The sequence below is a fragment of the Cyanistes caeruleus genome, chromosome 1 (assembly GCF_971803275.1).
Source record: "Cyanistes caeruleus chromosome 1, bCyaCae1.hap1.1, whole genome shotgun sequence".
Classification (NCBI taxonomy): Eukaryota; Metazoa; Chordata; class Aves; order Passeriformes; family Paridae; genus Cyanistes; species Cyanistes caeruleus.
Genome location: NC_141701.1, coordinates 37,384,512 through 37,408,690, shown reverse-complemented (window position 1 = coordinate 37,408,690; position 24,179 = coordinate 37,384,512). Strand labels below are relative to the sequence as shown.

At 41.3% G+C, this 24,179-nt stretch overlaps 1 protein-coding gene and 2 long non-coding RNA genes across 7 annotated transcripts in view; 1 reads left to right on the top strand and 2 right to left on the bottom strand.

The window, feature by feature from the left end:
* The window catches only part of CA8 (carbonic anhydrase 8 (inactive)), a 49,914-nt gene extending 49,057 nt beyond the window's left edge, over positions 1–857 (bottom strand). For 2 of the 3 annotated variants that reach the window (XM_086887216.1, XM_086887206.1), the window contains exons 1-2: positions 670–810; positions 203–394 (exon numbers count right to left, since the gene is read on the bottom strand). In XM_086887216.1, coding sequence (XP_086743342.1) covers positions 203–394; positions 670–748 — 271 coding nt within the window. In that variant the 5' untranslated portion in view covers positions 749–810. Of the gene's footprint in view, positions 1–202; positions 395–669 lie in introns of all 3 variants that reach the window. The other variant, XM_086887227.1, reaches the window with a different exon arrangement.
* An 827-nt stretch (positions 858–1,684) lies between these two features.
* On the bottom strand, positions 1,685–4,527 carry LOC111924703 (uncharacterized). Of its 2 annotated transcripts, XR_002861812.2 has the most exons (3): positions 4,475–4,524; positions 2,883–2,940; positions 2,381–2,471 (listed from the first exon to the last, which is right to left on the bottom strand). It is a non-coding gene; the product is annotated as an uncharacterized LOC111924703 (long non-coding RNA). The 2 variants fall into 2 exon arrangements; XR_015286346.1 differs by lacking the exon at positions 2,883–2,940 and having other exon boundaries at positions 1,685–2,471; positions 4,475–4,527.
* A 2,723-nt stretch (positions 4,528–7,250) lies between these two features.
* LOC111924702 (uncharacterized) overlaps positions 7,251–24,179 on the top strand; it is a 52,492-nt gene continuing 35,563 nt past the window's right edge. For both annotated transcript variants that reach the window (XR_002861810.2, XR_002861811.2), the window contains exons 1-6: positions 7,251–7,361; positions 7,893–7,948; positions 9,367–9,530; positions 17,298–17,382; positions 18,094–18,257; positions 23,123–23,157. This is a non-coding gene — a long non-coding RNA (uncharacterized LOC111924702). The remainder of the gene's footprint in view (positions 7,362–7,892; positions 7,949–9,366; positions 9,531–17,297; positions 17,383–18,093; positions 18,258–23,122; positions 23,158–24,179) is intronic.

Below are 24,179 nucleotides of genomic sequence, written 5' to 3'. Positions count from 1 at the left end.
TCTGCAAGTCCCATTGCAACACTTGCTCCTCTTCCTACCAAAGTCAACAGCAACACTCTCACCGGTCATAGTCCATGCAGAATGGGCACAACTGCTCGCTGCTGGGACAGGCTGCTTTTCCTACATTCCGGGACATAAGCACAGGGAGTCTTCAAGCAACACAAGCTTTACCCGGGAAAATCAAGGCCACGTTTCAGCATACCTGATTTTGACTTCAGGGCAATCTGAATCGAATGCCCGTCGTTGATCACTTCACAGTCACGACACACCACGTAGTTCGGTGACAAACGCACTTCCAGGAGCGAGGGGTCATATTTAGCTTCTCTGGAGTTCAAGTTAATGGGCGACTGGTACTCCCCGTTAGCATCGGGGAAAATCAGTCCCCACTCCACTCCTGCGGCACAAGGGAGAAGCGGTTACGGGGACACCCCGCGACACACAGACGCTGCCCCCGGCCAGGGAAGGGGCTGCTCGGCCGGACCCGGCGGCTCCGCGGCCGCCGCCCCGCGCTGCCCTCCCGCCGGCGGGGATGGACCTGCCGCCCCTGCGGCTCCCGGCGCCTCGGGACGGCAGCGGAGCCAACCCGGCCACTGAAATTCCCACACCGCCTCCTCCTCCTCCTCCTCCCCCGGCCGCGGACAAAGTTTCTCCCCGCCGCCCGCTCCTCACCTTCCTCGTAGCCCCACTCCGGAGCCTCCTCCCGGCGCGGCGGGGGCTCGGCGCCCTCGATCAGGCTCCTGTCAGCCATGGGCGGGCGGCCCGGGAGCGGCCGGGCGGGGTGTGCGGAGTGCGGAGTGTGCGGGGCGAGGCGGGCTGGCGGCGCTCGGCTCCGCGCCCGGACCTCCCCCCGCCCTCCGCCCCCGCCCGCGGCTGCCGGCGGGCGCCGGGGCAGGGGCAGGGCCGGGAGCGGCCCCCGGGCAGCGCCGGGAGCCGGTGGCGGTCCCGGCGGCGAGAGGCGAGGCGGCAGCGGGCGTGCCCGGCGGGACGCTGCTGCCCTGATCCTCCCTGCGCCCTCCTCGCCGTCCTCCGCAGGCTGCTTCCCTAGCCCGGGTGCGTGGGTGTCTCCACAGCTCCCGCTGCCCCTCCAGCTGGGCACAGGAGTTCTGTGCACCCGGGGACACCCAGGGAGAGCAACTTCAACAAGGCGAAGGGCAAAACTCGGCCACTGGGGAGGAACAATTCAGGCGCCGGGACAGGTGGGGGACTACCCGGCTGGAATGCACTTTGGCATTGGGTGGACTGGTCCTGGTGGGCATCGGGTCATACATGAGCCAGCAGTGTGCCCTTGCCGCAAAGAAGGCCAACAATACCTTGAGCTGCCTGAGACAAAGCGATTCCATCAAGTCGAGGGAGGTGATCCTGTCCCTCTGCTCAGCCCTGGTGAGGGCACACCTGGGGTGCTGGGTTCAGATCTGGGCTGCTCCAGTACAGACAGACGTGAACATACTGGAGAGAGTCCACCAAATGGTCATGACCATGGTTAAGGTGCTGGACCATCTCTCCTATGAGGAAAGGCTGAGAGAGCTGGGACCGTTCAGCTTTGAGAAGAGCAGGCTCAATGGGATCTCACAAATTTGTACAAATAGCCGAAGGGAAGATGCAAAGAGGGTAGAGACAGGCTCTTTTTGGTGGGGCCCAATAACAAGACCAGTGGTGATTTGGCACAACTTGAAACACGGCAGGGTTTTTTTGAACACCAGGAAACAATTTTTATTATTTAAAATGACTATCACAGGTTGCCCCAGAAGGCTGGGGAGTCTCCATCCATCAAAGTATTAATCTGAACACAATCCTTGCTGTGGGCAGCCCTGCTTGAGCAGGTGATTTGGACTAGGTGATGTCCAGAAGTGTTTTCTCCTCACTACTGAGCACTGTGTCCCTTCTGTGAGGATAAGGAAGGCACTAAATAAGGAAGGAAGCCCACTTCTGCCCTTTCTGTCCTAAAGGAAGAAGTGTGGCATCAATTCCTACTGCAAATAATACAAAAATGGAGGGTTTGAGGAAATTCTCTCCCCAAGATGAAGATGCCTCAGTTCAAGGTTATGAAAGGACTCTTCATTCTCCTTTGAAAACAGATGTGTATGGAAATAGAGAATATTCATTCCGTCAGGGGAAAAAAAGACAGAAGGGACCTCTGTTATAGAGATCTCTTCTAGGCAGTGGCCCAAAAACTTGCATCAGTGACAGGAAGGGAAATGGGAATGTAGTACTGACAGTCTGCAATCCATGACAGAAATCAGAAAAGGTAACCGAGGCAGTCAAATTGCATTGCTATAATGGTAAGAAGTGCCCTTCGCTTACCATCCTAGTCTGCTTAAAGACAGTGACCAGACTTCCCTGAATTCTGGTATCCCAAGATGATAACATCTTGATCCTGTGCTGTTGATTCACAAGGTTTGATGTCAGTGTGGAGCTCGTTGTGCTTCAATGAACCCCAACTCAGCAGCCGTACCTGTGATTCCTGTGCAGCACTGACAGGGGAGCAAAAATTATCATCAGTGTGAGTGTGAGATGAAAAAAGAAGGACTGAGATGAAACTTCATTAATGGAAAAAGAGAGTACTTGTTCATGAGCTGCATGCAAGGTGAAAAGAAAATAGGGCAAAAGAAGTAGAGTTTACTGGGTTGGGTTTTTTCAAGAGCAGGGAAGAAACACAGATTTCCTTCTGCAGTATCATACTACCCAAATGACAACATGGTGCCGTTTATTGAGGAAAAAAACTCAAACAGACATTTTTCATATACTGAGTACCTGACATCAGTACAAAAAGATAACTCAGATATTTTTGACATGCATTTTAGTCACATGAGGTATCAATGTGACTATATCAATACCCATCTCCCATAGCCAACTGGCTTTATTATGTTTTATCATCAACTCACTTCAAAAAGACACACCAGCTGCTTCTATCAATGTAGATTCCTTTGAATCATTGTTCAACTGCATGGGGAAAAAACAAACATTACCCTAAATCGTCATCAGTTCTGGTCCATCTGACTGGAAATTCATTTTCTTCTTCAAAAGTAGTGTCATATTTTGGAAATGAACAGTACAGTCCTAGGGGGCTGGGTTCATTCCCTTAGTCCTTGAAATACAGTATTTCATTCATTCATGCCCTCTATTAAGTCCTTTCCTGCAGCAACTTTCCTGTGGGATGTCTGTTCTAGAATTTCATGCTTATGAGGGGCAACTTTATCAGACCTGTGAGTTCCTGTCTTGCAGTAAATTCTTTTCATGGCTTTGCCATCTATTTGTTGCCCTTCCTTTTAACCTTTCAATTCTTTCCATATCCCTCTGTAAAATTAGGCATAGCAGATAAATCTTTTCTGAATAATTGACATTTCTTTATTCCCATATGTCTGCTGAGTAGTTTTTGTGCAAATATCCTGCTTCTTCCTTAGTATCTGTTAGGCATAGCATGATCTAATCAACAGATTAGATTTCACTGAAGATTCCTGGGTCTCCTTTAATGGTGAAGTATGTAAGTAACAAAGGAATTCGCTTCTCCACAAAGAAATGAAGCATGGGACTGATCCCTCACATTAATCTCCAATCATAAATGCAGATATTGACCTTACCGACCTCTGCAAAAACCAACTAATTTGTTTACAGACCCAGCTTCAAGTAAAAGGGCTGAGACAATCAGAAGAATATAGTAGTATGATCTAAGATTTCTTCAAGATCAGTGGGATTTGATCTCCTTTAATGATGTAGGCAAACGTAAAATTGTTTAGGTTTGTGTAGAATCTTCCAGTAGTTGAATTTACAATGAGAAGATGTTAAATATATAATACATATAAATGGGTACTTTATTCTTTAAAAATGCATTGCCCATTGTGTTTACTACATTGGCTCAACACCATGAAAAATCTATAGATAGGTATAGTTATGGGTCCCAAGCTAATATTAAATTGTTGAGCAAAAAGCAGATCAGCCAACACGACCTTCATAAGTGACATAGCACCTCATCAACAGAAGCAGGAGCAAGACATCTGTCTCCTGAATTCTGCTTCACTCTTTGATTCTGTGGAACATGCTGACTTCTTGTTTAACTGGGATTAATGATCACACCCTTTGATAGTACCAGGAATAAAAAGCTCAGGCACAGATCCAGGGCTTAATAGTTCCTCTTTGAACTCACACAACAGTAGTTCAGAAGCAGTGTAGTCTCTGACATTCCTTTTGTCAAGCAAGAAATGGCATTTTGAAACATGGTTAGTATAGTACCTAATCCTGGTGAGATCCCAAACAACTCTTATTCTATTTTCTATATCAAAATATACTTTTTATTCTATATTATTCTTTTTTTTTCCCTCAGAAGATAATATCTCTTCCCCAGACACCTTAAAAATGATATACTGGGAAAACTGCACCAATGTTCTTCATCCAAACGCTGAAAAATTTGCATGTGAAAATTCTTATTAATGACTTGCAACATTTTTTTAAGAGGTTACATGTCCACAACTTTACTTACTGCTTTCACTACTCTGAAAAGGGAGAGTCCAGTGCAGAGACCTGTACAGGTTACTATAGGAAAAAAGAAAAGCAGAATTACATATGAGTTATTTTAGACTATATATTCCTACCTGCATGATCCTTTGCAGCCACAGAACTGACAGTTATTTCCTTGGTGCATGGGATGAGAAATTCAGACTCTGAGATGATCACATTTACTGTATTATCCACGTTATTCTTTATTACATTGCTGCCAACATAGAGTAGTTGAGGGCATGCAGGATTTAATATTTTGATAAGGAGGGAATTGTTCAATGGAATATTAGAACATTCCAATTGGGGTAATTTAATGTCTATTTATGCTTCTGCAAGCCTGATCTCCGTTCTTGCCAAGGTGTCCTGAAAGAAAAGGCAGTGTCCATGCAGCAAGGCAGGCAGCTGAAGGGACCTGGAGCATCTATTTTTTCCAGCAAAAAGGGCTTTCTATTTTTCTTCCTGTGTTGACTATGAGGTTGACCCCCAAATATCTCCCTCGTGGTCTTGTTTCTATCTTTATTTCTTGCCAGATTACACTCTCAAATAAGTTTGATTCTTTTCCAGGTTTAGAAGTGTAAACACAGAGTTTCTGCATTTGAACTTTAAAGCACAAGCTTATGTGTACCAATACTGAAAATCTGCCTGCACGCTTTAAAAGGAAGTAGTTCATTAGGAGGAATAATATTCCAGAATTCCTGGAATAATAATATTTCCCTGTTTTTATTTTCTTCATCTGCAGCAATGTGTTACAGAATGGAAAATTTGGTTGGGTAGTTCAAACAGCCCAAGATGAAAAAGTAAAGGGAGACCATTTCCAATAAAGGGGCCATTTATAGCAAAAAATGAAACATTCACAGTGAAAGACACTGTATCTTTGCAAGTCAGGTTTACATTGGCAAACGCCATCCTGCAAACATTGCAAAAATATGTCAGCTGAATCCCAGCTTCCACTTATATCTACACCAAAGGGTGGTTTCCATGGCCTTGTATGCTTTTATGGTCTGTAAGTGTAAATTTGTGCTTCCTGGTTTTGCCAGCTAATAGCACAGCAGACTGTCCCTAAACACACTTCACATGTTTCACTTTACAATATGCATGGTTTGGGTGGGGAATTTAAAGATCAACATATTGATCTGCAAGTGTGTACAGATGTTTTTCTACAGTATAGTTATAAACCTTTAACATGCACAAGAGATGAGGGGGGAATGGGAATAAGCCAGAAACCTGGTATTCTCCCAGTGTTCAAATGCATAAAGCAGGACCAATGTAGATGCCCATGAGAATTTAGACATACAGCTTGAGGACACTAAAACTACAGGGTGATACTGTCAAGATTTTTAAAGAAAACACAAGTAATAGGGAGTAATTTTTAATGACTGAGAAAACTACCATCAAAAGGGAACAGAAGAAATAATAATAAACTACAGTATATTTAAGGGCACACTAAAAAATTTAGAGAGTAATCTATGTAGTCTCCTGGAGCTTTTTCTTTCCCTAAAAGGATCTAGCCCTGGGAAAAAAAAAATGCATAAAGAATTAGAAAAAATGGTAGACACAACAGGAATTGCTGATGAAGTAAAGTAAGCACAAAAATAAAGTGAATTCCTGAAGACAACAGAAGACTAGAAGGGAAGTGAGATTTTTTTTTTTTTTCTGCTACCAGACTAAAAGGAAAAGGCAGTTAAAGGATGAAATAAGATGTTTCTGAAACACAGAATGCAGATGATAATCAAGGGCCCTGACATGGCAAAACTTCTTTATTTCTTTAGGAAGGAAGCAAAATTAAAGATACACCCAGATGCAAATTAAAGGAAGAAGATGGGAAGCTCAGGGGGGAAATCTGCAATAAGGAGATGATAAATATGTACTTACCTAGCTGTAATAATTTCAGATCTTTAACATTAAATGAGATTCTTGAAGGATTATGAATTTCATCTAACAGCTATTGAAAAGGAGTGGCTTTTTGTCAGTGGAACTGATAAATGTTGAATCTACCACTTGCAAATTAAATGTTTCAAAGAGAAGCACTGAATCAGGGAAAGATATAATACCTTCTACAGTTTAAAATAAAAGGAGAGGATGAGCTAAATAATGGGCCTGATCATTTTTTTCACTAGAAGAGCACAAGCAGGTGTTGGCTTACAGGTGCTGCCTTTTCAGCTGGGAAGCTTGTGAGAAAGAGGAAGCACTGATCAGCATGAAGTGGCAAGGAGATAACAACATATTTGAGTCTGTAAAATGATGGAGAAAGGGGTGTCAGTTCATCATTCATTCTACTAAGTTTCACTTACCAATGTGCCAATATCCATACATTCATAGCTGGCAAAGTGCTCATGTGCCCCATTCTGGAAAAGCTATGAAATCATACATTCAGAGCACAATTTGTCTTCCTGTATCATAAGTTATTACATTTCATGCAATTGCTCATGTATTAAGCTAATTATTTGACTATCAATAAATAATAACTTGTGTTTAGCCACAGCACATTTTTCAGAAATGCCTGACCTGAAGACATCAAGACATGAAGAATTCATTACTTTGAGAGCTTGTTCCAGTGGTTAATCTCTTTCAGTGTTAACTAATGGGTATTCAATTCTAATTTGAATTTTTCTGGCTTTAACTTTCAGTTCATGTTATGCTTGTTAGCCTTGACAGGAGAGCCTTTATTGCTTTGTGTTTTCTCTCTAATGTACTCACCTGTGTTAGTCTGGCCCCCTCTGTGAGGTCTAAACAAAAAGAAGTCATTAACACTTAATAAAGGGTTAAGACCAAGATATCTTAGGTTTGGCTTTTTTCTGCACATTTTCCTATTTTTTTCATTAAAAAACAGACACTGCAATTCTCCTGTGTGGCTCTTGTTTCACCTCTAGGTACACATTTATTTCTTTTTTATCAGCGCATTTAGGATTCACATTAGGCTTTTTTTTGCTGTTGAATCAAATATTGGCTCTCTTGTTTGCTGTGATTTAGTATAAACATAAAATCCTCTTTGTGAGTCAGGGTATCCAGGAGCCAGTCTACAGAATGTGGACAGGCTGCATTATAATTTTGTGTTATGTTGACCTAAAATGCCATTCATTTGAATGAGCCCTAGCATTCCTTTATAATCAGTTTGGTTTTAGACTAAGAAATCATATGCCTCAACAAATCTGTAATCTCATTATAGGTTTCTTTGGCAAGGCATACTTCTAATAAAGCTATTGTCACTAGCATTAGTCCTCTACATCAAGTTTTTGTAACTGTAGTCCCATATTTTTTGTAGTTTTTCTGCTACTTTTGTCAAACCAGACAGTAATTACCTAAATTATCTCAGTTCTCTCTTTTTTTTTCTTTAATATTTACATAATGCTAACATTTTTTATGTCTTATAACATTTTCCTGTATTTGTTAAAATTTTACAGAACAAAGGATCTGTTCAGCCAGTTCCTGTAAAACTCCAGGATTCTGAGAGAATCTGGTAAGTTCCTATCTAGGTATATACATTTAAATCAGATTTTAACTTTATGTTATTGCATAATAACAGTTATTAATAAAATGAAAAATTCTTTAACCACTCATGATGTAAGCAGACCAGACTCCTCCCCAAAAATAAAACTCCTAAAATATTTATGAATATTTTATCTCTTTATCACCATCAAAAAATGCACAGTCTCAGCCAGTAATGACTTTGAGTTTCTTCTCTAATTAATGTAGTTAAAAATTGTTCCAAATTTGTGTGAAACCTGGTTACTGATTTTTCCTGAAGTGTACATCAATATTTTTATAGCCTGAGATTTCTACCACATATCAATATTTGTTTAGGCTTTTTCTACTTATTTCTGCTATTTTTTTTTTTTCTATTCACCAGATTCCAAGTACTATTGCTCTATTTTTGGTTACAGAGATGTGTCACATTTTATAGACAGTAAAGAGCTCCCTCTTTTCATTGACATTTTTCTACATTTTTCCTTTTAAGTCATGCTGCTTGTAATCTTAGTGACAGATAACAAACCATGTGATTTCAATGTATACACAGCAGGAAACAAAAGATATGGAAAGCAGTTTGCAGTTTCAAAGTCCAGTGGCCAACTGTAGATAATAATTATGAAGGAGCAAGTACTTAAAAGGAAGACAGGCAGTAAATGACAGGCAGTGTGTCACTGTAATGCTGCTAGAGAAGCTCTTAGATCACATCCTCAGTCTGGCAATTCAAAACTGATCAACTGGAACCTTGGAAGAGGAGATATTTCCATTCAGATTTATATTTTACCAATCATTAATCATTTGTCATGTAGCTAACCAGGAAAAAGCGACTGATTTTGTTCTAATTTAAATGTTTTGTATAGAAACATTGAACACTGATTTCCTGAATTTGTATTCTTCCAGGGTGGAAATATCATCAAAAACAATGTAAAAAAATTGGCACAAATTAGATGTGTGGTAAAAAGAACCACAGCCTCAAAATTTGAGATCTTGCACAGACACAGAAATGTTCATATTCAGAAATGAAAAGGAACTGGTAACTTTCCAAGCCACTGAACAACTTCAAACCTTTAAAAATAAAAATACTTTCCCACACTGAATATGAAATATTTTCCAAAAATGTTCCAGATTTCTGTGCAGCAATTTAGAGCCATGCAGTGGCTCCAATACTTTATCAATGTCCTGCAATGCATCTGTGTACTTCAGTTTTGTATAAAAAGGGCAGGGGAGAAAGCATCAGAGAAGATTCCTTCACTAAAAAGAAGAGTTTGATATCAGACTTTTTATTCTTGTGATTAGATTTTGTATTACAGAGTCTGCACCCTCCCATTCAGGAATCTGAAAACAGACATTTTCTGGTTTACACTGAGTCTTGAATATCTCTTCAGCTGCTTCCTAATGTTTGTTCCACAGGAAGGGAGCTAGTTCATAGCATAGTGTGCTTTGTTGTATCTGCATCAGCAAAGCAGATAAGCTCAGCCTCTCTTCATCTGAAAAGGGAACAGAGGAGTAGCAGCAGGAGACAGTGCAATACTTGAGGATATTTTGAAGATTTCAGGCAACAAGACGACTTTCAGGTAAGCAGAAAAGGTCCTCTGCTATGTACATTCCTCTGCTGCTTCCCAAACCACTAATTTTGGCAGTGAAAAATTCTGTTTTGGGCATGTTAACATATATTTTAGTGCTGGGTGTTCCCTCCATGCAGAAGATGGCTCTTCACCAGCTGCTCCCTGTGACACACATGGACTGGTGTCATATGGAAGAGGCCAGCAGGGCTTTTTCCCGAAAATCTAATGCTGAGATTTGGCTACTTTGATTACACTACAGCTCTTTCCATAGAGACCTTATCACATGAAAGGGCAGACTCCTCGTGAGTCCCGGCACGTTTTTTGCTTTGGCAGATCCCTCTTTAGAATTCAGGGAGGCAGAAGATGCTTTTCAGGTCACAAGCATCATTTATAGCTTCTTGGGAGTTTTCCTGGACTGTCTACACTAGCAGTTAGTAGAAGGCCTGCTGCAGTAGGACTGATGGCACTGAATCAAAGCACTGACAAAGTGACAAAATTTCTAAAGTACAATACTTCTGTGTGCTTCCTGTGAGCCCTTTCTCTCCTACCCTCTTTTACCATCTCTGTTCAGGGCTGAGCTTTTGGCACAGTCATTGACACACAGCTTTGTCAAGTAGCAATTTGCTTAGTAAAAGTGTGGAAATACAGGATTAAAAGCTTGTTTATCACAGAACTTCTTTGCTAGCATAGGGCATCAAAACAAGTTGTTCTGTGGCAGTGCTTTTTCAGTGTCACGGGGGAAGTGAAATCCATGCCAGACAATGCAGTGCATCAAGCTCAGGAAGCTGCAGGCATTTTTCTTGTAAACTTCTCCTTTCATAGTTAAAATCCCAGACTGCAAAATCCCTGCAGTGTGGTGTTTCAAATGAAGTACAGCAAGAGTGGCAATAAAAAGTGGGCATGCTTTGCTAATGAGGGCAAATTGTGCCAGCTCTTTACAATGAATAACGTGTTTCCACCCACATCAAACTTGATAGATGTGGAAAGAGAGGAGAGAGAGGCTATAGTGCTGTTTATTCTTTCCTGCTCACCTCAGTCTGGCGTCTTGTAGAGACCAGGGATCACATTGTGTCTGATCTTGCCCTCATTAAAAAAAGGACACAGTTTTGTGTGGAAGTTGGACTGCCTAAGGGGGAAAACGGCAGTATTCAGATTCTCACCACACACCCAGACACATAGTGTGCTCTTAGATAACATTGCTGCTGGCTTTAACAGCACTGGTACGATTTGCAACAATCACTTTGTGGCCTTCTTTAGGTTCAGGAGTCTGGCTGTTTTAAATTGTAATATCTTACAGCTACTATTCAGAGTATTTATATGCAGTTTCAGAGAGTGCTGCAGTGTAGGGAGAGCATCCATTCAGGAGTTTCCAGTTTATAACTAATTTTGTAGTTTATATAACATTCAACTACACCAGACATCTTTGCACTAGACTTTTTTTTTTTCCTTAAGTACTTTCTGTGGTAATAAATCATTCCTCATATTTTCATGTTTAAATTATATTCCCACACACACTACATCCATCAGTTGATGAGAGTGCAGCAGTTCACGTTCTAACTTCTAAAGAGCTGGCATCTCACACCCTCATTAGCAGGGCCATATCTAGAAGCTATAAATGCTTTCTAAAGATCCAAACAGCACAGCTCCCCGTGACTTATTCACTTCCTGCTTTCCTTCAAAAGCAGCTGAAAGAGGCACTCTGCACCTGCCTTCTCCTTGTGCTGACATCTGTTTCTAAATGAGAAAGGAGGCAATGAATGTTAAGCTGAAGGGACTTACTTTATTTATGGATTGCAAAGATTCTCAGCTTGAAGAATCAGTTCAATTCCAGTGCCTTTTACCTTCCTTGCTAGGCAGGGAGACAAAGAGAGCATTCATAGACACAACACATGTGACATGGGGCAGTCTAATGGCATTAGAACAGTTCTGTGAAACATTAATGAATTTACAGTGATGACAGCACAGCAGTGCCAGGATCTAATCTGCTCTGTGCTAAGTGGTTTTCATAAGAAACCTCCAACACAAAAAAACAGCCAGGAATAAAACCTTTCCTTTTCTGACAAAATATCATCAACTGTTTTTCTTTTGAAACCAGTAGCCATTCCCTTGTTTGCCATGTCACTGTTGTTTCTCCAGTCCAATGTCATTTCTCAGGCTCTTCTCACCAAGCTCAGATAAGACTTCAGTTTTTCCAAGCATCTGATGGTTCAAATATATTTTTGCCCCTAAACTCCTGTGCTTCATGCTGCTTGTCTCAATAGCTGCTTGGACTAAGATATAGAAAAAACTTGCACAGAAAAATAGATGGTATGATCTTGTCTATAGCACTACACCTTTAATCCAACCTTATATTCGCATCCTTTTCTTCACCATTATACCTCCTTGCTGTCACATATCTGTGCTTACTTAAGTATTTGAGTGAGGTGGAAATGTAAGGTGTCAACCAGATGTCAGCAAGATTCTTGACATGGGGATAGATGTGAGTGCTGTCTACACAAGATTTTATCCTGCCTCACTGACATCAAAAAGGTTATTGCCATTGACTTAAATAAGCATGGTGACAGAGACAGAAACCTCTGCTAGAATGTCCATTTCCAAAATCCTGAAGAGGAAGGTGTTGGGCATGAGGAGATAAATGCATGTGGAAGCTTGTCTTCACAGTCTACTCAGAACAGCGGTCATACTTTAACATCCACAAAATTTTTCCCAAGATTCGTAATTTCACTGTAGATATCCCCTCATAAGAACTATGAGTCTGTACTTCAAGCAATGTAAAGTAGTGCCAGATTTCTAAAATTTCTCTGTTTTTATATATATATCTCATGACATTTCTCTGAAGAAATAGATGTTCTTCCAAATGCTATAAAGATACACGTTATAAATCGCATTGTCCTTTCCAAGGAAAATGGATAATGAAACAGACCAGGAAGAGGACAAAGAGGGAAATAAGTTTCTGTCTGTATGTTTTCAGGAATCTGCTAAATCTTACTGAAGCTGATTTCAGTTGCTTAGAGAAAGGGAGGCTGGGGTAGGAAAACATGCACTGCAGTCTGCAGTGCTCCAACAGAAAATGGTAAATACAATGAAGCTTGCCTTCCTTTAGTGTAATATCAGTAAAACCAAGCAGCATGGGGTGCAGTGTAGACCAGCTAATTGCATAAATACCCACAGGTCGGGGGAGACTGATATAGCACAGCAAAGGATTTTGTGATCTGTACCCAAGTCAGCAAGAACAAAGGCAACTTTCGTAGCAGGCAGAGTTCATTAGTAGATCAGTAAGGTCTGAGACTGCACTCCAGATCCACTGGAGAAGTTTTCTTACAGAAAATGTGACTCTAAGGACATTGCCATGAGAGAGGAACTACAAAGCCAAGGCAGAGCAGAAGTGCATCCACGGAGGTTTATTTACTCCCCTGTCTGCTTGTCGATTGATTACAGTGGGAGTTCTCATGTCAGCAGGGATTGCTGGGAGAAGATAAACCTATCCTCCTTCTATCAGAAATGCTTTGAGAATCAGATTTACAAAAATGTATTATATAGGATTGATTGCCTTCATTAGCCTCATTTCAGTAATATTATTAGATATAAATCACAAGACAATTTCTTATGGAATTACATTCTTATTAATATCACAACATCTTCATACCCCCACCAGTTATCATATTCATCTTTCACATGTTGGAAATCACAATAAAATTAGCTAACTGGACACTAATAGCATGGCTGTATCTTTCACACTCCCATATGCTCTGTTTTCTTGTTTTTATCTTACTTTCCTTTTTATTGGGTTGGGTTTTGTTTGGTTTTTATTTTTAGTTGTCAAACTGTATTGCAGAGCACAGAATGCTCTTCTGGTCCTTACAATGTCTCATACATTAAAAATGTATTAGAGAAGATATCACCTACCTAAATTTGCTTTAAAATGTCTTTTCTTCATAGCTACTGAAAATAAGACTCATGAATGCATTAATCCTAAACAGAGTAAGTGGTCTAGGCCAAAATTTATTAGTGAAAGGATGATGTGGAAAAAAAAAATATGTCTTTCTTCTTATGCTTGGTGTTCAAAACAATTCACTGCTGATAATAGTCATAACAGTAATAGGAATTGGACAGAAAATAAAATTACTTTGTCTGATTCAAACCTGGGGAGAAAATTAGTTTTCCTAAAAAATGAAAAAGCTGATATCCAAAGTGGTTATATCTCTGTGGAACTGATACCAAAGTCATGCTGCTACATACTCCTTCTCTTCAGTATGAAAAAGGCTGGGGGAGATATTTTTTCACACATATTCCCAGGCCTGCTCGATTCCCTTTGTGGTTTGTGAGATCAGCACAAAAGGTCTAGAAAGTAGGCTGGAAAAATCAGCTGCAACTTCTCCTTGAGAGAAGGGCTCCCCAGGTGCCCCAATGCCAGCAGAGCCAGCTGTTCCCCACCAGCAGCTCGCTCCAGCTCTCCAGCAGACTGACAGACCAAGGTCATCATGCTGACTGTGATCCCTTCCTGAGGATGGGAAAGCCCAGCCTCTAGAGAATGCATCTGGGGAGGAGCAGCAAAGCATCCCCCATCTACCCCAGAAACAGGTGCCAAAAGCTCCCTGCTGTCTCCCTCAATGCCAGGATCCTACATGCACTTACACCCTGAAGGTTTTTACATGAATTCTTTCTAACAGAACTTATTAGCAGCAGAAGAGCATGATTGCATCCAGCCTGTGACATGGGGCTTCCTACAGAGCCAACTTTTTTGTTTATTATATAAGCTATAATTTCAAAGAATGGCTGAGGTTGGAAGGTACCTCTAGAAACCAACTAGTCCCAAGCCCCTGCTCCAAGCAGGGTCAGCTTAAAGCAGATTTTCAAGGCCATGTCTTATTATTATTGGGTTTTGGATATCTCCAAGGATGGAGAATCCACCACCTCTGCAGGAACACTATGCCAATGTTTAACCACTCTCACAGAAATTATTGTTTTTCTTACACCTAAGTGAAATTTCCTGTTTCATTTGCTCTGTTGACTCTTGTCCTGTCATTAGGCACCACTGCAAAGATCCTGACTGCATCCTTTTCAGTCACCTCCTCCAGATATTTATTCACACTGATGAGATCCCCCGGAGCTTTCTTATCTCATGGCTTATCTCATTATCTCAGCCTTTCCTCTTAGGGGAGACACTCCAGTTCCTTAACCTTTTTCTTGGCCCTGTACTGGACTCTCTCCAGTAGCTCAATATCTCTCTTGTCTTGGACAGCCCAGAGTAGGACCCAGAACTACAGATGTGGACTCAACAGCACTGAGTAGAGGGGCAGGATCAGCTCCCTTGACCTGCTGGAAACTCTCTTCCTAATGAAGCCCAGAAGGTCCTTAGTATTAATGCTGCTTTTTAGCTGGTTGACCCCACAGCTTTTTTGGGTACCTGCAGAAACTGTAGGTTTCTTTGAAAAGGACATTTCCCTTTTTTGACCTTCAAAAGGTTTTTGTCAGCATGTTTCTCCAGTCAGAAACATTTGGTATAGCAGCCATTCGTTCCAGTTTTCTGTGATCTGCAAACTTGCTGAGGAATCACTCTGTCCCACTGTCCAGCTATCTTATGGAGATGTTGAACACTTTTGGCCCCAATATCAATCTCCAGTGTACACCTCTGATGAGTGACTGCCAGGTGAGCTTTGTGTGGCTGATCACAGTCCTTTCAGCACAAAAGTTCAGGAAATTTTCAGTCCAACTCAGTCCTGTTATCTAGTCTGTACATCACTGATTTACCAGGAAGGATGATGTTACAGCTGCCAGTGTCAAACACCTTGCTAAACTCAAGATAACACCTTACTGCTCCAACAGATTTGTAGTTTCTTCTTGAAGCAAGGAGTGACACTGGCTTTCTTCCAGTCCTCAGGACCCTTCCCTGATGACATTTCAAGAAAGGTCTTGCAGTGATATTAGCTCCCTCAGCACTTGTGGTTGCATCCCATCAGATTTACTTGTGTTCATTTTAGCTGTGTAAATGTGCCCTAATCCCTAATCCAGTCCTTCTCCAACAATTGCAATTCTTGTTTATTCCATATGTTTCCATATCTCTTAGGGACACATGGAGATCCCTGAGATCCCTGCAGGTTGGTTTTACCAGTAGAGACCAGTGAGAAAAGAGCACTGAGTACCCTGGTCACCCAGTCACCTGCCCTGTTCAGCACTTGGCCAACATTTTTCCCAGTCTGCCTTTTGCTGCTGATGTACCTATAGAAACCTCCTTTTTTGCCCTTCACAATCTCTAGCTAGATTTAACTCCAAGTGCACTTTGACTTTACTAACCTGATCCCTGCATGCTTGGTCAGTGTTTCTATATTCCTCCCATATCACCTAACTCTACTTCCACCTCCTGAATGTTTCTTTTTTACCTTTGAGCTTACTGTTCATTCATGCAGGCCTCCTCCCACCTTTGTTTTACTTCCTGCAGATGGGAATTGACAACTCTTGAGTCTGGAAGAAGAGATCCTTAAAAATCAGTCAGCCCTCCTGGACTCCTCTCTCCTGCAAGAGGGTGTCACATGGGATCCTTCCAAGCAGGTCCCATTGTTTGCTTTCCTGATGTCCAGGATTGTTAAATTGCTGTCTTCTCTCAGGATCCTGAGTTCCATCTGCTCCTGGCACTCACAGTCAGGGGTCTGTACTGGGGCTTGTTTTGTTCAGTATTTCTATTGATGACATGGATGAGGGTATTGAGTCTTTTGTTACCAAATTTGCAGATGACACTAAGCTGGGAGTGTGTGTCGATCTGTTGGAAGGCAGGAGGGCTCTGCAGAGAGACCTGGAATGGTTGGATGGATGGGCAGAGTCCAATAAGATGAAGTTTAATAAGTCCAAGTGTCAAGTCCTGCATTTTGGGCACAACAACCCCCTGCAATGTTACAGGGGACGGTGTGGCTGGACAGTGCCCAGGCAGAAAGGGACCTGGGGGTACTGGTGACAGCCAACTGAACATGAGCCAGCCCTGTGCCCTGGTGGCCAGGAAGGCCAACGCCATCCTGGCTTGTATTAGGAGTAGTGTGGCCAGCAGGAGCAGGGAGGGCATTCTTCTCCTGTACTTGGCACTGGTGAGGCCACAGCTGGAGTGCTGTGTCCAGTTCTGGGCCCCTCAGTTTGGGAAGGATGTTGAGACACTGGAGCGCATCCAGAGGAGGCAACGAGGCTGGTGAGGGGCTTGGAACACAAACCCTGTGAGGAGTGACTGGGGGAGCTGGAGTTGTTGAGCCTGGAGAAAAGGAGACTCAGAGGTGACCTGATTACTCTGAAACTTCCTGAAAGGTGTCTGTAGTCAGGTGAGGGTTGGTCTCTTCTCCCAGACAACAACTGACAGAACAAGAGGACACAGTCTTAAGCTGTGCCAAGGGAAATTTAGGTTGGATGTTAGGAAAAAGATTTTTACAGACAGAATGATAAAATACTCCACTGCCCAGGGAGTTGGTGGATTCACCATCCCTGGTTATGTTTAAAAAAAGACTGGATGTGGCACTCAGTGCCATGGTTTAGTTGAGGTGTTAGAGCTGGGTTGGTCTTGATGGTCTCGAAGGTCTCTTCCAACCTTGTGATTCTGTGATTCCCAACCAGTTCATCTTAATTTGTGAAAATCAGATCCTGCAGAGCATCTCTCTTCACCTCCTCAGTCACCTGTATCAGAAATTTTAGTATTATTATTGTTGTTGTTATTATCATTATTATTATTAATTTTGCAATATTTTTTGCATTATTGTCCTTCAATGCACTCTAGAGACCTCTTGGATTGCTTTTTTCTAGCTGTATCCAGCACTCCAGCTGTGTGTGATTTGCCTCTTAATCAAAGATTTCAAAAATCAGGTTCCATCTGCTAAAAAATTCAAAGGTGAGAATTTTCCCTTTTTTAATTTATTTTCCAAGCAATTGGCAACAAACAGAAAGTCCATTTCTCAGTACCATTGCAAAGCACGTGTGTTATGGTCAAATATATCCTATACTACTGCTAGTTTTGTAACAAAGAAATGTTTCTATCAAAAGGTGCTTATCACCAAAATTAAATAGAAATGATAAATGGCTTGCTAATATTTTTCTGTGAGCCAGTTATTAAATGGGTCACATTGTTCTTTTCTTTGCTAGCAACCTAAAATAGAAGTTATTATATCAACAGTGGTTTGCACATAATAAAACGCTATCTGAAATTTAGTTCAGTAATGTTTTCACTTGAAAATTAAGGCTAAAGTAATATTGTTATTGTAAATTGTCATCGTTTACTCTTTATTTTTCTGTTGAAAAGCTATATTCTTGGTAGTTAAAATTGCTTTCAGAGTTCTGAACAGAGAAAATTATTTTTTGGTATTGGCAATAAGAAAAATAAATATTAGTATTGAGAGTAAAACATTACTGAGACTTCTCTTCCCTTCATGGGCCAAATTCTCTGCTGGCATATTTGATGCATATTTGATGTAATTTGAAGACTCCACTGGGTCTTCACCAATTTTTGTTACAGAGAACACAGGACATTTTTTATTATTGTTATCATTTTGTAAAAACAAGGATACAATTGAAATAGAAGCATTGACAGCATTTTCTTACACAGATCCTGGATTTGAGAGGCTATTTATGAACATCAAACTGTGGTCCATTTCTCCCTGGAGTATCATGCAGATGTGCAGCTGCACAGCTGCAGCTCTTCAACACCAGGAGAAGTATGAGCTATCCACAGACACCAGTAAAAAGCCAGGCCCATGCAGGCCACACAAGGTACACAGAGCCATCCAAGAGTCACCAGCACCTCCAGAGAAGGGAAGGGGGTTTTTATGCTCACTGTGGAACACCGTGAGAAAATGGAAATTCAGATGTGCACAGTGTGCAAGTTGTTTGGGCCAGCTCAATTTTGTGCATCACATCAGTGCTGGTGAGGATTGTGCTCAGGCAGTGCCACGTGAGGCTGTAGAGAATTCCTTCTCAGAGAATGGATTTCCTCACTACTGTGTAAGCAGCTTCTGCTCCTGCTCAGCCCTTAGTTCAGGATTAAAGGGCAACTCAGGGCTCCGCTTTGGTGGCTGAAGTTAAAGTAAGGCTAAAATGGTCAAAGCCATCTGCAGCAATGAAAAGAGTAATGAGGGAAAATAAAGAGGTCTTTCCACCACCTGCTGAGGAGAGGGGAAGTGCAGGAGAAAACAGACTCAAGTACAAGGTCCTGACTATTCCTGGAACCATGTGTTAGACTCTTTGGGGATTCTTCAGAGAGGTGAACTTCACTTGCACTGAGATCAATGAAAACCTGTGCATTCAATCTGTTTCTCATAAAAAAAAATAACTCTGAGTCTCTCCAGTGTGCAAGTCAGAACTGTCTGAAAGTCACAGGGAAATGAAGGGCTGAAAGGCTAAGAATTTTGTGCTTCTTTTTCTTTTTATACACTTTTTATTCCCATAGATCCTGTGGGAAGCATAGGACTTCAGCACAGGGACAGCCAAAAAGATTCAGGGCTGTTAAAATAGTAGCTTGTTTAAATCCCAAGGTAAACTAGTTGTGCTAAATTAATCTGTGAACCCTCACATCAGATCTAGAGCCTCTGAGCAGTACAGATATTTTGAGATGATCTAATTGTGGTTGGAGAGAAGGGAGAGTGTGGGCACGAGTAACGCTGTGCTGTGTGCCGCAGTGGGGTTAGCGCACAGCGCAGTGCAAAAAGCTGACATGGGCATCACAGCCAGAACACCAGGGAGAAAAGATATCTAGGCATTTCTAAAAAATTAGTTGCTGGAATAATCATAGAAGAGAAGATTTGAAATGCTTCCTAGGAAACTGAGGAAGATGTGTAAAGAAAAACTGGGTTTTTGGAAGTGGTGGTAGGGTTGGAAAGAGCGGGGAAGAGTATTGTTGCCAGCTAATAGATTAATAGACAGGAATTGTCTCTTGTGGAAGTTTTTCCAGCTCTTCAACAGGAATCAGATACACCCTGGGTAGCTTTGTTTTCTAAACTCAGGCAGGACCAGTTAAAAGCAGTGCCTCTCACCAGAGTGGATTAGAGGATACAAGTAGTGCCATCTTTAACATGTGTTGGGAAGCAGGGAGCAGGATTTGACAGGTGAAGGCAGTGCCATGCAGCTGAAGGAGATGAGCATCTGAGAAACACCAGGGTCCTTCTTTTGTGAGTCTGGCGTTGTCATATGCTGGGGGTGGGAGCACTACATCCATCCCCACTCACAACTAGCCTAATAGGGCACCATGAAGCACTGGAAACCATCCGGGTATTGCCAATATAATCACTAACACCTAACAAGAAGGCAACTGCGAAGACTTCTAATGTACTGCTGGGAAATGTGGGATTTGCAGTGTATTGCTATATCTACCCTCATTGGGTGGATGACATTTAAACACTGAAGTGGATGTTTTTCAGAAATTCTGGACAACACTTTGTTTTTGCCCCTCTGCACAAATGGTGGAAGACTTTTTTTCTAGAAAACTACACTGTAGACAGAAAACAAAATAACGATTTTGCAGTTTCTGACTCCTTCAAGATGTGATTGATCATTACATTGTCACAGGTCAACCTTTGCCATAGAAAACTCCAGATAATCTTCAGCTGCATTTCCTAAACCATTAATAGGATAGACAAGGCTAAGATAACAATGCACAATTTATTTTCCAAAAGCAGCTGACAGGAGGAAATGGACACCAAATGAATTAACTCATTAGAACAGTACGGCACATTTGGAAATTCAAAACAGACTGCCTGGAATGATTTAAATCTATCACGAGGTTAATGTCAGTCCCTTGCTTAGGCGTGTCAGTGTTGTAAACTAGTGATCCAGTTTTAGAAAGGTTGATGTGTGCACACCCTGGGACTTGTGCCTTAGGGTGGCCTGGGCTTAATTAATTACATGACTTGAATACCACCGATTGTGGCCCCTACAGGTTGTATAGTATGGGCAAGGGTTGCATTCATATGCATAGACACACAAAAAACACACAGACATACCAACACTTTCTAATATAAACAAAAAATATTTGTTAGCTTATTGAGGATCGTTATTAAAAATAGCATGCATCTTACAGGCTGTAAATACATTCTGTTTTTAAGGACCTGCATCTATATCCAGAGCAAAAACTCCACAGTTGTCTCAAGGGAGCAAAGTTTCTCTCATGCCTGATTCATAACCAGCAGAGAATTTCTCAGAAATTGGATTTTAGCATTTGTCAGCCACAAGTTGTCAACCAAGCCTATTTTCTCCTGGCAAGTTCCCACCTGTGTCTCTTTCATAGTTACAGCACTATATTTTTAGAAAATTTTGGGCTTTTATTCAGCATACCAGACTCCATTACAGCACTGCTAAGGTAATATCTACATTTATAGCTGTCATTAATACGGTATTTAAGAACTTGAGTTGCTTTTTTTCCTTCACAGTGTAATGAGCCATAATTAAAGGAGTGAGGGGTTGTATTAGAGAAACATTTGCCACCCCATGTGTAGCACAAAGATTACTTTGCAAAGAGACAACTGGGAGCCAAAGCAGCTCAGAGTATTTCTTCAGATATTCATGGCAATAGCACAATGACACTTGTCACTAAAAGAACAACATTCTAATACAATAACTTGTTTGATCACTGTATCTGAAAATGGCTTAAATTTGATTAGTGTGTGCAGATAATGGGGACTAGACAACAGCATACAAATAAATGGTCCTATTGATTTATATCTGAAGAGTCCACACGTATGATCTACAAGCAGCAGCTGTAAAGAGCTCTTTGCTTTCCTTTCTGTGCAGAAATCACTTGGAACAAGGGTCATCCCAAAACAAAAGCTATTCAAGCAGCCTATCTGAGAGGAAGATGAGGAAGGAAGTAGTCTTATTTCATCTTCTGCACTGTAGATCATTTTTACATCATCCCAGATTATGCAATATACCATGGCAGGGACTGTGAAGCATGAGTTCATTGAGAAAGAGCACTTTCATTAGCGCTGCTGCAGTGTGTGCTCTCAGATGTCTGAGGTGGAAAGGTCACAGCCACAGACTTCACAGCACCTGGCCTGTCTACTCCCACCCCTGGTTATCCAGAGTTACGAGGAAGGGAGCTTAAATGCTTTCAGATGAGGTGTGTGTTTATCCTGATGGCATACGAAGAAGAATCCCGTTAAATTAAGTAGCTCCCTTCTTAAGAATGGCAGTTACTGTGAAGCACAGATTAAAGCAAGATTCCATGAATTAGTGATCTGATTTCATTTGTCAGTGATGTTTTACAATGTGTAGTGTCAAACACTGTATAATGTCAATGATAAAGAGAGCACAAGAGGATTTACGATGTATAATGAGGTGAAATGTCTTTGGTGCCCAAACTATGGCTCCTTTGTTTGTATGTAAACCACAAACGGGTTTGGCGTAAGGCACAAGATTTTTTTCTCATCTTAAAAAAAATAAAAGGGTCAGCTGTACTGGAATGAGGTAAAAGTACAAAGGTAAGGGCAGGATTACTTCAGATCAGGGGATTGCTTCATATGGTCACAACCCTTCTTTTCCTTGAGTATCTGGATTTAGTATGATTTTCCAATAATCTTCAGAGAAGTGTTGAAAGTCCAGTTTTTAAACTGTATAGGTCTTTGCCCTTTAACTGAATTACCCACATACATGTATGTGCACACAGACAAATACATGCCCCACTCTCAACTCAAAAGGTTCTAGTGGCCCCAAGTCAAAGCAGTCCTGAAATCAAACAATTTGGTGTTTTATGGAAGCTGTCTTACAAATTCTTACAGAACAGATGTGTGATTCCAATTCATGCAACCTGCCAGCTCCGTGAATTTGAGGTCCGAATCAGATATAGTCTTCTTCTGTTGTTTTGTTCTGGCTCAAAACAGCTCTCTGAGATCAACTTCATCCATGCAATTGTCCCAAAGAGAATTGCTAGATTTAGCTGACAGATGCAAAAAATCTCATGTTGTCACAGAATTCCCCAGTGTCTACTCAGCACCAGATGTCAAAGAATGCAAATCTACAGCTGGGTCTGGTGTTCATTTGTACTCCTAATTCCCTCCCTCCCAGCTGTTGTTTTCCACTTTCATGTACATAGAGTTGAATTTTCAGAAGTTGGAGATAAGACACAGCTCCCAATATTGATATGAATACACATGTTTCTTTATTTACCTGGAAAACATATTTTTTAGTTGAATAGTAGTGTATTTGTGAGGGTATATTTGAGTATGCTTACCCGTCACTATTGAAAACAACCTTACTCATCTTATAAATACAGTCTCTTCTCAGTAAGTTCTCTGGAACAGGGGTTGTTTTTCCAAGTAGCTGTTTAGAGGTACAGAACAGGATTTTCACCCTTGCTTAGGTCTCCTGGGCACCATGGGAATAATAAGCATGACCACAGTAGTACAAAACAAAAGACCTATAGTCATGAGGAACTCCAGAGCAGTGTTTATTCAGTCATCTGGGGGGCTCTTTGCTGGCTATCCTTTGTGTCCCTCAGGAAAAGAAGTTCTAGCCTGGGACTACAATGTCTGGTTTTAAATTTTTCTCTTCCTTATGTAGATATTACCAGCCTGCACAGCTTTTGGAATATTGTCAAAATAATAATATGCCTGCAAGAGCTGACCTGATTTTTCTTTTTTTTTTAGCCCTGCCTAAACTTGGGAGAAATTTGAAATAACAGGTAAGGATGACTACAGCAGTCTACATTTGTTTTCCTGAGATTTCTGTAAATGAATTCAGAGGCTCAGAATTTCTAAGGTTCACCTGCAGTGACCCCTAGTGTAGTTTAGATTTTCTTTTCTTAAATGAAGATAGCATGCATATGAAGACCTTCTCTTTCTATTTATTTGTGTGATGATATTCGACTCAGTGAGTTCTCTGTTGTACAGTTATTAATCATAATCTAAGAAATTATTTGGTTTATTATACTTCTGATTTTCAGCCAGTCAAGAAAGTTGGTTTCATCTACAGCTAAGGATGCTGTGTTAAAAAGGGATAAGTCATAAATTATGGGAGAGGAAAATATGCAAAAAAGGTTCAAATTTAAATTAAAAGTCCAAATGAAACAATCACATGTAAATTCCTGCTTTTTAAGGAAAGCATAGCATGCACTTTACCATTGCAACATGCCTCATAACAGACTGCAGTAGTTTTCCAGAACATTCACCTTCCTGCACTGTTTTTATTGCCCTCAGCTGGATGAGGATATTGTTGCCTTGATTTAACCTCCCCAGCATGTTTCAGTGCCTGCACAAAATGCAATTGACCAAACAGCACTGTCTCCCCAACTTCATTGAGACCTGAGGTGTCAAACCCATGCTATGACCAGCAGTGCTGAGCAGATTTCTCATCCAGTACCTGCAAATAGCAGAGACTCATCTCACTACAGCTACCACACACTCCTTCAAGTCATGACCTGGTTTGCATGCAGCTACCCCAGCTCCTTCTACATCCCTGATCTGACCCTGAGGTGGGCAGAGCCAAGCCAAGTACTTGCATCTGCCACGTGAATACTCATAAATCTTCATATTGCCAAAATGATTGAGTCAAACAAGTCTGACTACAAAATACTGAAAAGTTGACTCCTAAAGTTGCCTAAGTTGATGCCTCAGTCCTATTGTTATGAAATTTTTTAACATAACTTGAGTGATAGTTATCAAACACAGAAGTGGAATACAGACGTAGGGGGAGTCCCCAGGTATT